This window comes from Canis lupus, chromosome 12 (assembly GCF_003254725.2).
Source record: "Canis lupus dingo isolate Sandy chromosome 12, ASM325472v2, whole genome shotgun sequence".
Lineage (NCBI taxonomy): Eukaryota > Metazoa > Chordata > Mammalia > Carnivora > Canidae > Canis > Canis lupus.
Genome location: NC_064254.1, coordinates 18,829,565 through 18,842,940, shown reverse-complemented (window position 1 = coordinate 18,842,940; position 13,376 = coordinate 18,829,565). Strand labels below are relative to the sequence as shown.

At 45.5% G+C, this 13,376-nt stretch overlaps 1 protein-coding gene across 1 annotated transcript in view; it reads left to right on the top strand.

The window, feature by feature from the left end:
• LOC112641869 (uncharacterized) overlaps nt 1-12,944 on the top strand; it is a 46,350-nt gene extending 33,406 nt beyond the window's left edge. Inside the window, 9 exon segments of the mRNA XM_049092605.1 lie at nt 203-497; nt 1,514-2,068; nt 2,071-2,379; nt 2,382-3,611; nt 3,777-4,733; nt 4,736-4,906; nt 4,909-5,064; nt 11,543-11,698; nt 12,916-12,944. Of these exon segments, the coding sequence (XP_048948562.1) occupies nt 203-497; nt 1,514-2,068; nt 2,071-2,379; nt 2,382-3,611; nt 3,777-4,733; nt 4,736-4,906; nt 4,909-5,064; nt 11,543-11,698; nt 12,916-12,944 (3,858 nt within the window).
• The last annotated feature ends 432 nt before the right edge of the window (nt 12,945-13,376 follow it).

Genomic DNA, 13,376 nt, shown 5'->3' with positions numbered 1-13,376 from the left:
GCCGTGATCTTCAGGGACAAACCGGACGGCCACTCTGACCAGGTGCCCTACATCCTGATCTGGCAGGACATGACCGAGAATCCCCCTCCTTGGCTAAAACCATTTTACCCCCCAAAGCAGGACCCACCGAGATTCTAGCCCTGCGGAAAGCCGGGAAGGAGACCGACTCTACGCCCCATCACCCCTTTATCCGGTCTTCCAGGATTCCTCCCCAGAGGACCTGATCCTCCCGCCACCCTACCGGGCACCCCCTCCCCCTTCCGCCCCTCCATTGGAGACACCGGGGGCTGCAGAAGGGGCGCCACCCCTCCCTGACAAGGGAGTCCCTGTGCGCAGGCCAGCAGTGGGGACACGTGGTTGGACCCACCAGACGGCCCCACCTCCGAATTCGGGCCGGCTGACTCCACCGCCCTTCCTCTCCGCGCCATGGAGCCCCCCTCCCCCCCCCACCCATGAGACTGGCGAACAGCTAATGTTATATTGGCCGTTCTCCACCAGTGATTTATATAATTGGAAAACCCAAAATGCAAAGTTCTCTGATAATCCGAGAGATCTGATCGGACTTTAAGATACTGTTCTCTTCACCCACCAGCCTACTTGGGATGACTGCCCACAGCTCTTGCAGGTTCTCTTCACCACCAAGGAGAGAGAACCAATTCAGGTGGAAGCCTGGAAGTCTGTCCTGGGAGAGGAGGACAGACAGCCGACTCAAAACCCAGACCTCATAAATGCTGCCTTCCCTTTATCCCGCCCCACCTGGGACTACAACTCAGCTGAAGGTAAGGAGAGACTCCGGGTCCCCCGCCAGGCTCTAGGGGCAGGTCTCCAGGCTGCCGCGTGCAAACCTCCCAATCTGGCCAAGGTCTATGATGTGAGGCAGGGTAAGGATGAGAGTCCAGCAGCCTTCTTAGAGAGGGTCATAGAGGCTTTTAGGCAGTACACCCCTATGAACCAGAAGCCCCAGAAACCAAGGCCGCAATTATCATGGCTTTTGTTAACCAGGCCGCTCCGGACATTAAAAAGAAATTGCAAAGAGTAGAGAGACTGGGAGAAAAGAGCTTGCAGGCCTTAGTGATAGAGGCAGAACGAGTCTATAATAATAGAGAAAGTCCGGAAGAGCAACAAACCAAACTAAGTGACCGGCAGACCCGAAACCTGGCCAAGATCCTGCTGGCCACAACCATGGACGACCCACAGGAAAGACGGAGGTACCTCAAGAAGCTGGCTTCGGGGACAGGTAAGGAGGATGGCCCTGGTCCCCGTCGGGAGCGCCCAAAGCTGAACAAAAACCAATGTGCTTTTTGCAAAGAAGAGGGCCACTGGGTGAAAAGCTGCCCTAACAAAAGATCTAAGGCCCCTGCCAAGATCTTGGAAATGGAAGACCTGGACAATTAGGGGAGTCAGGGTTCGGCACCCCTCCCCAAGCCTAGGGTAACTCTTAAAGTGGAGGGGCAACCTGTTGAATTCCTAGTGGACACTGGGGCACAACATTCGGTTTTATTACAACCCCAAGGGAAATTGGCAAACAAAACTTCATGGGTACAAGAGGCCACGGGCACCAAACAATACTCATGGACTACCCGAAGAACTGTGGATCTCAGCATGGCCCGGGTATCCCACTCCTTCATGGTCATCCCTGAGTGTCCCTACCCGTTGTTAGGTCGGGATTTGCTCACCAAGATGGGGGCACAAATTTGCTTCCACCCCAAAGGGGCAAAAGTTCTAAACAAGAAGGGGCACCCGATTCAGGTGCTTGTCCTGAGTTTAGAAGACGAATATCGTCTCCACCAAATGCCCTCAGCCCCAATGACTGACACTGACCATTGGCTGCGGGAATTTCCCCAAGCATGAGCAGAAACTGGGGGAATCGGGCTGGCCCAGCATCGACCGGCCATATACATAGAACTAAAGCCAGGGGCAGACCCTGTCAGGGTCCGCCAATACCCCATGCCTCTAGTAGCACGAAAGGGAATCACACCCCACATACGGCGACTACTGGACTCGGGCATGTTAAGGCCCTGCCAATCGGCCTGGAACACTCCCTTGCTGCCGATTCGGAAACCGCACTCTACGATTACAGGCCAGTCCAGGACTTGAGGGAAGTCAACCGGCGAGTAGAGGATATGCACCCTACGGTCCCAAACCCATACACCCTCCTCTCCACCCTGCCTCCAGACAAAACTTGGTATACGGTATTAGATTTAAAAGATGCCTTTTTCAGCCTGCCTTTAGCGCCCAAGAGCCAAGACCTCTTTGCCTTTGAATGGACGGACCCTGAGAAAGGCATCAATGGCCAGCTCACCTGGACTCGACTACCACAAGGATTCAAAAATTCACCGACCATCTTTGATGAGGCCTTACACGAAGACTTGGGTGAGTTCCTTCCGAGCACCCTCATTTGACTTTATTACAGTATGTAGATGATATCCTGTTGACGGCGGAGGACCAGGACACATGCCTGCAAAGCACCAGGGACTTGCTCCAGACCATAGCGGCCTTAGGATACTGGGCCTCAGCTAAAAAAGCCCAGATACACAGAGCAGAGGTGAGCTACCTTGGGTACAAATTAAAGGATGGACAAAGATGGTTGACGGATGCCCGGAAGGCAACTGTCTTAAGAATCCCACAGCCGCAGACCATCCGCCAGGTACGTGAATTCCTGGGGTCAGCAGGGTTCTGTCGCTTATGGATTCCGGGTTTTGCTGAGATGGTCAGACACCTCTATGAGGCCACCAGGCACCAGCAAAATTTTGAATGGACAGAGGCCATGAACAGAGTTTTTAATGACCTTAAACAGGCCTTACTGTCTGCCCCGGCTCTTGGGTTGCCTGATCTAGCCAAGCCCTTCTACCTGTATGTGGATGAGAAAGACGGGGTGGCAAAAGGGGTCCTTGTCCAGTACTTAGGTCCCTGGAAGAGACCCATAGCCTATCTCTCCAAAAAGCTGGACACGGTGGCTGCTGGATGGCCCCCATGCTTAAAAATTATTGCTGCGGTGGCCACTATGGTCAAGGATGCAGACAAACTGGCCATGGGGCAAGAACTGCATGTTACCACCCCACATGCCATTGAAGGGGCACTCAAACAGCCCCCAGACCGCTGGATCAGCAATGCCCGTCTGACCCATTATCAGAGCCTGCTGCTAAACCCCACCAGAATTTTATTTAAGCCACCGACAACCCTGAATCCGGCAACGCTACTCCCTAACCCAGACTGGGACCCCCCTCTGCATGACTGTCAAGAAATTTTGGCACAGGTGCACGGAATCAGAGCTGATCTCCAGGACCAGCCACTGCCGAATGCGGACGCCACCTGGTACACGGACGGCAGCAGTTTTGTCCGAGAAGGAGTCAGATATGCGGGGGCAGCCGGAACCGCAGAGACGGAGACCGTCTGGGAGGGGCCACTGGCAGCCGGAGCGTCGGCTCAACGGGCAGAACTGATCGCACTGGCCAAGGCGCTGGCCATGGGGGAAGGTAAACGAATAAACATCTACGCGGACAGCAGGTCCGCCTTCGCCACCGCTCACATCCACGGAGCCCTTTACAGGGAGAGAGGGCTTCTGACAGCAGAGGGGAAGACTGTTAAAAACAAAACAGGGGGATCCCTGGGTGGCGCAGCGGTTTGGCGCCTGCCTTTGGCCCAGGGCGCGATCCTGGAGACCCGGGATCGAATCCCACGTCGGGCTCCCGGTGCATGGAACCTGCTTCTCCCTCTCCCTGTGTCTCTGCCTCTCTCTCTCTGTGAGGACTATCATAAAAAAAAATAAAAAACAGAGATTCCTGAACTTCTGAGGGCCCTCTGGCTGCCCAAGGCCCTAGCCATCATCCACTGTCCAGGGCACCAAAAGGCAGACACGCCAGTAGCCAGGGGAAACCGCCTAGCCGATTTAAAAGCAAAGGAGGCAGCCCTTTTGGTGACCGAGGTCTTAACTACCACGCTACCTGATCCGGGGGCACCGACCCTGCCTGACACCCCCAACTCTACTGATGCTGACTTACACTGGATCAAACACTTGCCTATGACCCAGTGCTTGCGTGGCTGGTGGAGGGCCGCAGACTCCAGCATCATCTTGCCAGAGGAACTAGGAAGGCGAGTCCTATCCAAAATGCATGGGAGTCCTCACATGGGGACAAGGAAGATGGAAGACCTCATACGACATGCAAAGATCACTATTAAAGACTCTCGAGCAAAGATTGAGCAGATTGTGGCAAGCTGCCACGCATGCCAGTTAACTAATGCCACCGCCCATGGATCTAACCCGGGCACCCGGCTCCGAGGGGACCACCCAGGAGCCTACTGGGAAGTGGACTTCACTGAGGTAAAACCTGGAAAATACAGGTATAGGTATTTACTAGTGTTTGTAGATACTTTTTCAGGATGGACAGAGGCATTTCCCACCAAACATGAAACGGCACAGACCGTGACCAAGAAACTGCTGGAAAACATCTTACCGAGGTATGGTTTTCCCGTTAGAATTGGGTCAGACAACGGCCCAGGATTCGTCTCTAAGGTAACACGGGGAGTGGCACTCGTACTTGGGGCAGATTGGAAATTACATTGTGCACATAGGCCCCAGAGCTCAGGACTGGTAGAGAGGATGAACAGAACATTAGAGGAGACCTTAACTAAATTAACCCTGGAGACTGGCGGGGACTGGGTGACTCTCCTCCCCTTTGCCCTATATAGGGTGAGGAACTCCCCATATAAGATGGGATTAACTCCCTACGAGATCTTCCTCCACCTATTATCCCCAATTTAAAACCTGAGGTGCTTGCTGAATTTGATGATCACCAACTTCTTTTCTCCCTCCAAATGTTACAACGAACCCATGAGCAGGTGTGGCCTAAGCTGAGGGCCCTCTATGAGACTGGGCCACCCCCCAGACCTCCATCAATATCGGCCAGGTGACACTTCAACCTCGCTGGAAGGGACCTTACATCATGATCCTGACCACTCCCACCACTCTCAAGGTGGACAGGATTACTCCCTGGGTCCACTACACCCACGTCCGGCCAGCTGACCCACACACCGTTCTCAAGAACTTTGTTCCAAAATGGAAAAGCCAACCGGACAAGGACAATCCCCTAAAGCTAAGACTACGCCGTTCTCACTTATTTCGCATCTCCAAGACTCCCTAGTCTGAGGTTGTCCTTCAAAATAGAAGGGGATTAGACTTAGTCTTCTTACAACAAAGGGTGTGTGTGTGGGGGGGGGGGGGGTGGTTATGTGCTGCCTTAAACGTAGAATGTTGCTTCTTCGCTGGAATATAAAGGAGAGCGAGAACAGCAACAAGGTTGGTTAGAATCCTGGTTTATTTTTTTTTAATTTTTTATTTATTTATGATAGTCACAGAGAGAGAGAGAGAGAGAGAGAGAAGCAGAGACATAGGCAGAGGGAGAAGCAGGCTCCATGCACTGGGAGCCTGATGTGGGATTCGATCCCGGGTCTCCAGGATCGCGCCCTGGGCCAAAGGCAGGCGCCAAACCGCTGCGCCACCCAGGGATCCCAGAATCCTGGTTTAATCATTCCCCCTGGCTCATTCTAAGAGCAACTTGGACCCATGATTGGGTCCTGCATAGGATCCTCCGAAAAGGGGGGGAATGTGGGACCCAGGAAATTTAACAAAAATCCGCTACCCCTGGACAAAGCAGAGCAGGACTGATTCCATTTTGTGCTACACCTGCCACCTCCTGTATGACCCCCACATAACCTGCTTATTGCTTAAGGCGCTGCCCCAGCCCTAGTCAAGCTGCTGGGCACACCCTAATCGGAAATCGGCTCATGACAATGTAACCCCGCCTTGTGCCCGCCAAAAGTGCGCGCCAATTCTGACCAAAGTAATAGGCCAGCTCAAGTGGATACTATAGGGTAAGATGTAATTCAATCGGCCACCTGCATGTGGACCGACATGACTGTGCAACTTTCTGTGTATCCCATTGGCCACTGGCCCCTATAAAGCTGCTACACCTCTTCGTCTCAGGGTCCAAGTCCCTGCTCCGCTGTGTCAGGTACACTTGGACCCAGGCTCGAGCTTGTAAATAAACCCTCGTGTGATTGTATCAGTGTCGGCTCCTTGGCGGTTTCTCGGATTCGCAATCTTGGGCACAACAGATGTAGAAAGGCATCGTGAAAATATGAAACTGGAGTTCACAAGAAATTGTGTTGGCTTTGACAATGAAAGAGGAACAGTAAAAATATACTTGTAGTACATATTTGTATGTACGTAATCATAGTATATACTTTAGTATGTAAATAAATTTTATTTTTTAAAAACTGCAGGCCTAATGAGAAGTACCTCAAAAGAGTAAGTCTCCAAAAGAGTAAGTCTCCACAAATGTTTGGTATAAAGTCTTCCAATTGTTTTATACTGCCAATCCTATTAGTATGATGTTTTTTCAAATTTTGTATGCTCCTAAGTCCAATGCTGTAGCATTATTAAACAAAATTTAGTTCCACCTTCCAAATTTCCTTCAAATGTATTAACTGGCTGTTTAAATTCAACAGTTAGGATCTCCTGATAGTAAAAAATCAGTAAAGAAGGCATCACTTGGGACTCCTGGGTGGCTCAGTGGTTGAGCATCTGCCTTCGGCTCAAGGCGTGATCCCGGGATCCAGGATCAAGTCCCACACCGGGCTCCTTATGGGGAGCCTGCTTCTCCCTCTGCCTGTGTCTCTGCCTCTCTCTATGTCTCTCATGAATAAATAAATAAAATCTTAAAAAAAAAAAAAAGAAGGCATCACTCATTCAAAGCCACAGTTTGGCGGAATTTGAACTAAGAGGAATTTGGGGTAGGGGCCAACAAGGTTTAGAAGGTAAACTGCTAACCAAACTATTATCAACCAATGAGGGCTAGTCATGAAATACATTAGAAAACTCGTCTGAGGCAGTGAAAACCATGCAACTGGCAACAATTCATTTTTAAAGAACCATGAGGCAAGTTGGGAGGGAAATCACTTGACCTTTGGCATCAGGAGTGAAGCAAAAAAATTACAGAGCTGAATTCACCCCAGTATTACAGATATTTTCTTCCTAATTCACGTGGGCAAGACAGGGCAAAGCCTCGGCCCATGTCATTGTCACCACCACCTAAGCATGGAGCTAGCCATTTAAGGGGAGCATCCAGCTTCTGGGGCTCCTACATGCTTACTGGAAAGTGATCAAGCCACACACCTGCAGGACTTCCCATTACATATCTACAGGCAAAGAACTAATACTCTCTCTCTTAGGTACTTCATTTTAAACATTTTGCAAAATCCTGGCCATGTCTGCACATATGCACAGCAGAACTGAATTAACCAAGTGTCTGAATCTTTCTTTACTTAGGCATATCATTGCAGTTTTACATGCATCTGGAAATTCTGGTTTTCCAGGCTGTTACTGGGATGATCAAATAAGTCAATATGTCCATCTGGATGTTGGAATCTTCTGTAGAAGCTACTGCATAAATATAACTGAATTCTTCCATATTTCCAAGTAGATAATAAAATTCCACTGACCCCCATTCCAGTTAAAGAAATACTTTTTTTTTTTTTTTAAATGAATTAACTACTCAGGAAGATAGAAAGGGTACATAAAGAGAAAAAAATTAAGCTACTTTATTTGATTTCTACTAACAAGGCCGGGCTGTTGTGAGTTTGAGGAAAAAATGATATGAGTAGTAATTATGTGTGTGTTTTAGTTATCCTATCCCTATTCCTTGATGATGTTTAGTTGGCAATTTACTGAAAAAGATGAAAGATCTCAGTAAAGAAGTTTATTCAGATTAATTTCTGAGAATTCTTGTCCTTTGATCAGTGACTTGCCCACTCACTAAAATAAAATCTAGCAAATCCCTCCTTAAATGATCTAACATCAGAATGGGGGCAAGACTTCATGCCAGTCCTGATATCTGTGTGCTGTTTCCACAAAACATCCTGAAAAAAAAAAAAAAAAAAAAACACAGACCAAATCCCCACGAGACCAAGACAAGACATTCCATAATTCCATAATTAAAGGATATCCCCTTATGTGATGAATTTGCCATCCCTTTCACACTGACGTACTCCCAAGACTTCAGAACCTCATGAAACAGCCCAGAGAGCATAAGTGACAAGCAAAATAGCATGGCACTTCTATGACCAAAATAAACATTTGGTGGATGAAAGCCCCACATTTCATTCCTCTGATCACACATTGGCAGGGCCTTTGTCAGCTGCTTGGAACTGGCTTGGCCATTTCCTCTCAAAAGCTGTTCACTTCAAGAGATGTCTTTTGCATAAGATGCAACTGAATCCCATGTAACAGGGTAACACGTCTGTAGTTCTGCTGTTTGTCAAACAGAGACTTTTCTTTCCTATCCCATAACAATTAGGAAAACATCAGGCAGTAGTGTCATGCAATGCTAGTCTTTAGAATCATGTACGACGCTTGTTAAAAATATGGATTCCTGGTACCCAGACTTACTTAATCAGAGTCTCTGAGGGACAGATGAACCTTGGAATCACATATTTATCCCCTGCCCCTAGGTGATGCTGATGATTAGCCAAGTTTGGGGAAGCCCAGTCAAATGGAAAGCATGTGGAACCTCAGTGGAGAGAGGCTTCATTTCATCTTTCCCTCTGCAGGTGTGGCCTCCCTAGGTCTCTCTTCTCTGGCTTGTGAAATGGTGATAAGGCTGACTGCCTCCTTTCTCCTTCATCTCACTAAGATGTTGTATAGGCCAAAGAGATACTGACCTTAATTTTCTGATCTGTGGATCAGAGAGGACGGAAGCATGCCCTTCTCATATTTATGCAGGACTGGAGGGTATGCCTCATTTGCCCGCATACAGTGGCCAGCTTGCATGCTGCCACTCTATTCCCATGTTTCTGGAGTGGCACAGCCAGGGGCAGAACAAGAACAAGGATGAATGAATCTGTCAAATATGTGGACCAGTTGATGATACATTCTTGCTGAGCCTCACCACTCTTGACATCCAGCCTCCCTCCTAAGAAAATATTAATTCCTAAGTAATCAGGACTATGGTGTTGTCAGCCACCTGGAGTGGTCAGGAACAAGCTTGGTCTCTTCAGAAAATACTGTGAAAGAAGAGACAGTCAAGGCAGCCTTTTTTTTTTTTTTTTTTTTTTGGTCTGCATTTTGAAGATAAGGTTTGTTATTTTAGAAAGCAAAACAGTCAAATGAAAATAAATTATAATAAATATTTTTTTCAGGAGTCTTCATGGAAGATGAATGTGCTGTTTTAGGATGAAAGAGAGCCCTCACCTCGTTCAAATCCAGATTACACTTTAGAGAGCTCATAGGAAAATATCTGAATATTCAATAACAATGGGATGTAGTATTTCAATGCTTACCTGTTTCTACCATAGTACCTGCCAGAGAGCTGGACACATAGTAAGCACTCAATAAATACAGTTGTCTAATTGATCCTTACATCTGTCCACAGGGGTCTTGAGATTTCTTCTAAAGAAGAAATAAGCCAAACGGATCTTGTTAATAATGTCTCTGTATGCTCGAAACTGGAGAAAGCTGTTTAAATACAATGAAATTAGATGTCACCAGACCCTTGCATTTTCTTGGGCTCTTGGACAAGACCCAGAGGGCCATGCTGCCGCCACAGATATATTCTCTAATGGAGTATTTATACCTCAGAGACTCCAGCCAGCTAGGAGAATATTTATGCGGCAGTAAAAAACTTTAACAGAAAGCTGTTTGGCTCTAATAGTTTCAGGTATTTCTACACATCTTTGCTCACCATGTGTCATGTTGAATTATACTGTGTCCAGAGTGTGACAGCAGAGGCCCATAATGGGACTTCCATAATGGAATGGCCTAAGAGAGGGAATGGAGGAGGTGGGAAGAGAATGGAGGAGAAGGGAAGAGGAAGGGACTTTACAAATTATTTGGTTGTTTGATTTCCAGATTTAGAAGAAAAGGAAGAATGTAAAGAAATATATGTGACTTCGGGATCCCTGGGTGGCGCAGCGGTTTGGCGCCTGCCTTTGGCCCAGGGCGCGATCCTGGAGACCCGGGATCGAATCCCACATCAGGCTACCGGTGCATGGAGCCTGCTTCTCCCTCTGCCTTTGTCTCTGGCGCTCTCTGTCTCCCAGTCTTTCATGAATAAATAAATAAATAAAATCTTAAAAAAAAAAAAAACAAATAAAATCTTTAAAAAAAAAAAAAAAGAAATATATGTGACTTCACCTGCCTTTTTCCAGTGAGATACTCTGAGTAAGGGCTGCAACACTTAGAGGTAGCACAGTGTCGTGAATCAGAGCACAAATCCCACCTTCACCATGTACTAGCTCTGAGATCCTGAAAAGTTACTTAATCTCTCCCTGACTCCATTTCTTTATCTGTAAAATGAGGATGATAATAACAGTACTACTTCATGGAAATCAATATAAAAATAAAGTGAATTAATATTTTTCAGTACTTGGGACAAATGTTTCACACAGAGTCAATGCTACATAAATGCAATATCTATGTGCATATTATTCATATATTTATACATTTTTTAAATCAAGCATTCACTGAATACCTAGAATTGAATGCTGCAGCAGGGAGCACCAGTAGAGAATCTGATTTTGGTAGGTGTCATTCAAACTGTAATGAATATTCTTCAGAGAATAAGTTCTTCCTAAGCTTGGCCACATAATTCTCTAGAAGAAAATGGCAAATTATGCAACTATTACTAATAGATACTCTAGGATAATAATGTGCCAGTCACTATAAAGAGCATTTCATTAGGATCCTCTAATTTCAGCCTCACAGCAACACTATGAGCTTGGAATAGTATACTCAACTCACAAATAAGGGACCTTAAAACAGATGTTAAGTAATTTGCCCAAGATCACACAGCTGGTATATGATAGATTTGGGATTGGCTGGACCAAGTCTATTTGACTCTAAACTCTGGGCCTTTCATCTCTCTTTATAAACTCTTCAGGTATGTATTAAAATTACCATAAGTGCTGGCTGAGACTAGTAGTACTATGTAGTTTAGCTCTTCACTCCTCGAGTACCAGGCACAAAGCCATAGGCAACAAACTAAAGGAAAAATCTCCTCAGCCTTGATAGGTAAACGTTTCACTGGAGAAGCCAAGCCAATGAGGTAAGGCACACCTAACATGGTTTAAGCACTCTGTGCCAAGTTACTTTAGAACATGTACTGTGCTGGTCACTGTGATGGTCTAATTTACAAGGGTTGTCTAATTTCAGTCACAACAATGTTATGACGTTGGAACAAGTATCTCTAGACCATAACAGATAATAATAAAAGGTAATATTGTTATTGTTCTTGCCATGTTACATAAGAGGAGTTACACATAACTGCTTAGAAATTAATCCAAATAATGGTAGAGTCATGCTCTGAAGATACAGCCAAACATCAAAACCAGCAGTCTGGATTGAAAATGCCACAGAAATCATAAGTTTAAATAAGCAGGGAAATGGTGAAAAAAGAGGGCAGAAAATTCGAGAAGGAAGAAGAACCCTCTGGTAATTCATAAATCGGATATTCAGTTCCTTGTACCTGTACTTGTACTTCTGTCTTAGGTGGCAAAGAGGACAACATAAAGCTTTCACAGTATACAAGAGAAAAGTCTAAGTTTGTCTTGCTGACGCTCATAAACTTTGAACTTGTCATTCAATACGAGTCTGAGAAACAGCCAGAAAAGAATAAAAGCATTATTGCTAGCTGCTACTATGATAGTGCTTTCAGATTGATTAAGCACTTAACACTGCAAATGATCTCAAATGAAAACAGCCCTACATTTAAGGAACTTCCCTTACAACAGCTTTCTGGGGGAATTTTTCATTTATCCTTTGACCTCTGCAACCTCTCTCCTCCTTCCTCCTTTCCCTATCACAAAAAATCACCTAGATTCCTTAAAATGACTTGCATCCCATTGGATACAAAAGCCTTAAATTCCAAGTTTCCAAGCTCAGTTTGCAAAGGAACTTTCCCCTTCCACTTAACTGGCCTCAGAAGCAATCACCATCTTGATCCTCAAAAGAATTTTTTTTTTCTTTTTCTTTTTTGTGGGCCTGAACAAAGGCAGGGGCTGCTTAAGCAGTAACATAAGAGCATTTAGGAAAACAACTCTACTAACTAGAGAACATCTTGTTTAGTACTTAACGCTACATGATGAAGACAAACTTCATCCTAGAGTTTGCTGGGTCTACTTTCTCCCCCATTTCCATCTGTTATTTGGCTGTGATACTGACAGCAACTCATATGGCTAAGTGCTTATATAGGGCTCCTAGATTAGCGTCCGTCTGTTAGCCCATGAGTTTTGATCAGTCACTCACAGGCTCCATTTCTTTGATGCCTACAAAAGAGTTTCATAGGTTGGTCATAGTTACCCTGCAAAGAAGAGCTTTACTTTTTCCAAAAAAGGAAGTAAATTACCCTATCTTCCCTCTTCTTGTGGCATCTAGGGAGTATGTTTTCTAGCACTATGTCACTATGACCCTCCCCAAAGTACTGTATCTAAATTAAATCTTTTATGTAATATTTATTAATATTTATTTATTTATAGTTTTTAGATCTAGAAGTTTATTCACAGATCATTAGCTGAGACACACACACAAAGAATTGAAAATTAATCACTAGAATGTTTACCATGTGTTCAATGTGATTTTTTTAGATGGTGGGTTTATGAGAGGTTTCCTAAAGTTCATGTTATATAATAGTATTTTCTAGATTTTCTATAATGGCTACCTCTGTGTCTTGTAAAACAAACCAAAAGACTTTTTAAAATGTAAATTAAATGCCTAGTCTCTCTCACATCTAGGAAAGGTACAAAAATGAACAGAGAAGTTCAGATATTTCCGTAGGTCAATTCACGACCTTGATAAGTTAGAAAGCCAGGTAAAACTAGTCTAGTTGTGGTTGAATCCAACTATCTCCTATTGTTTTCCTATAGGAACTTGTGTCTTTGAGGAGTTCATCTAGCTGTGCTGTCCAATATGGTAGCCACTAGCTACAGGTAGAATTTAGCTTTAAATTTTATTTAATTAAACTTAAGTAAAATTCAAACCTCAATTCCTCAATGGCACAAGCTCTATTTCAAATTCCCAGCAGCCTAATGTGGCTAATGGCTACTAATTGGACAGCAGAGAAAGAGAAAATCCCCTCACTGCAGAAAGATGAATTAGACTGCACTGGCCTAGAAGTTCGGCTGCTAACTGAACACAATGTCACCATCAACTATGAGCAAACCTCCAGAGGGAAGGCCTCCCACAAATTTATATGAAATAGGAGAGCAGGACTCAATTTATACCTGTTTTTTCCCCCAAGCTGCATCTGGTTCAGAGAGTAACAAAGAATGTCCTCAAGGTTATGATGTGAATAATACATGGTTAAACCAAAGACCCCAATCTGAAT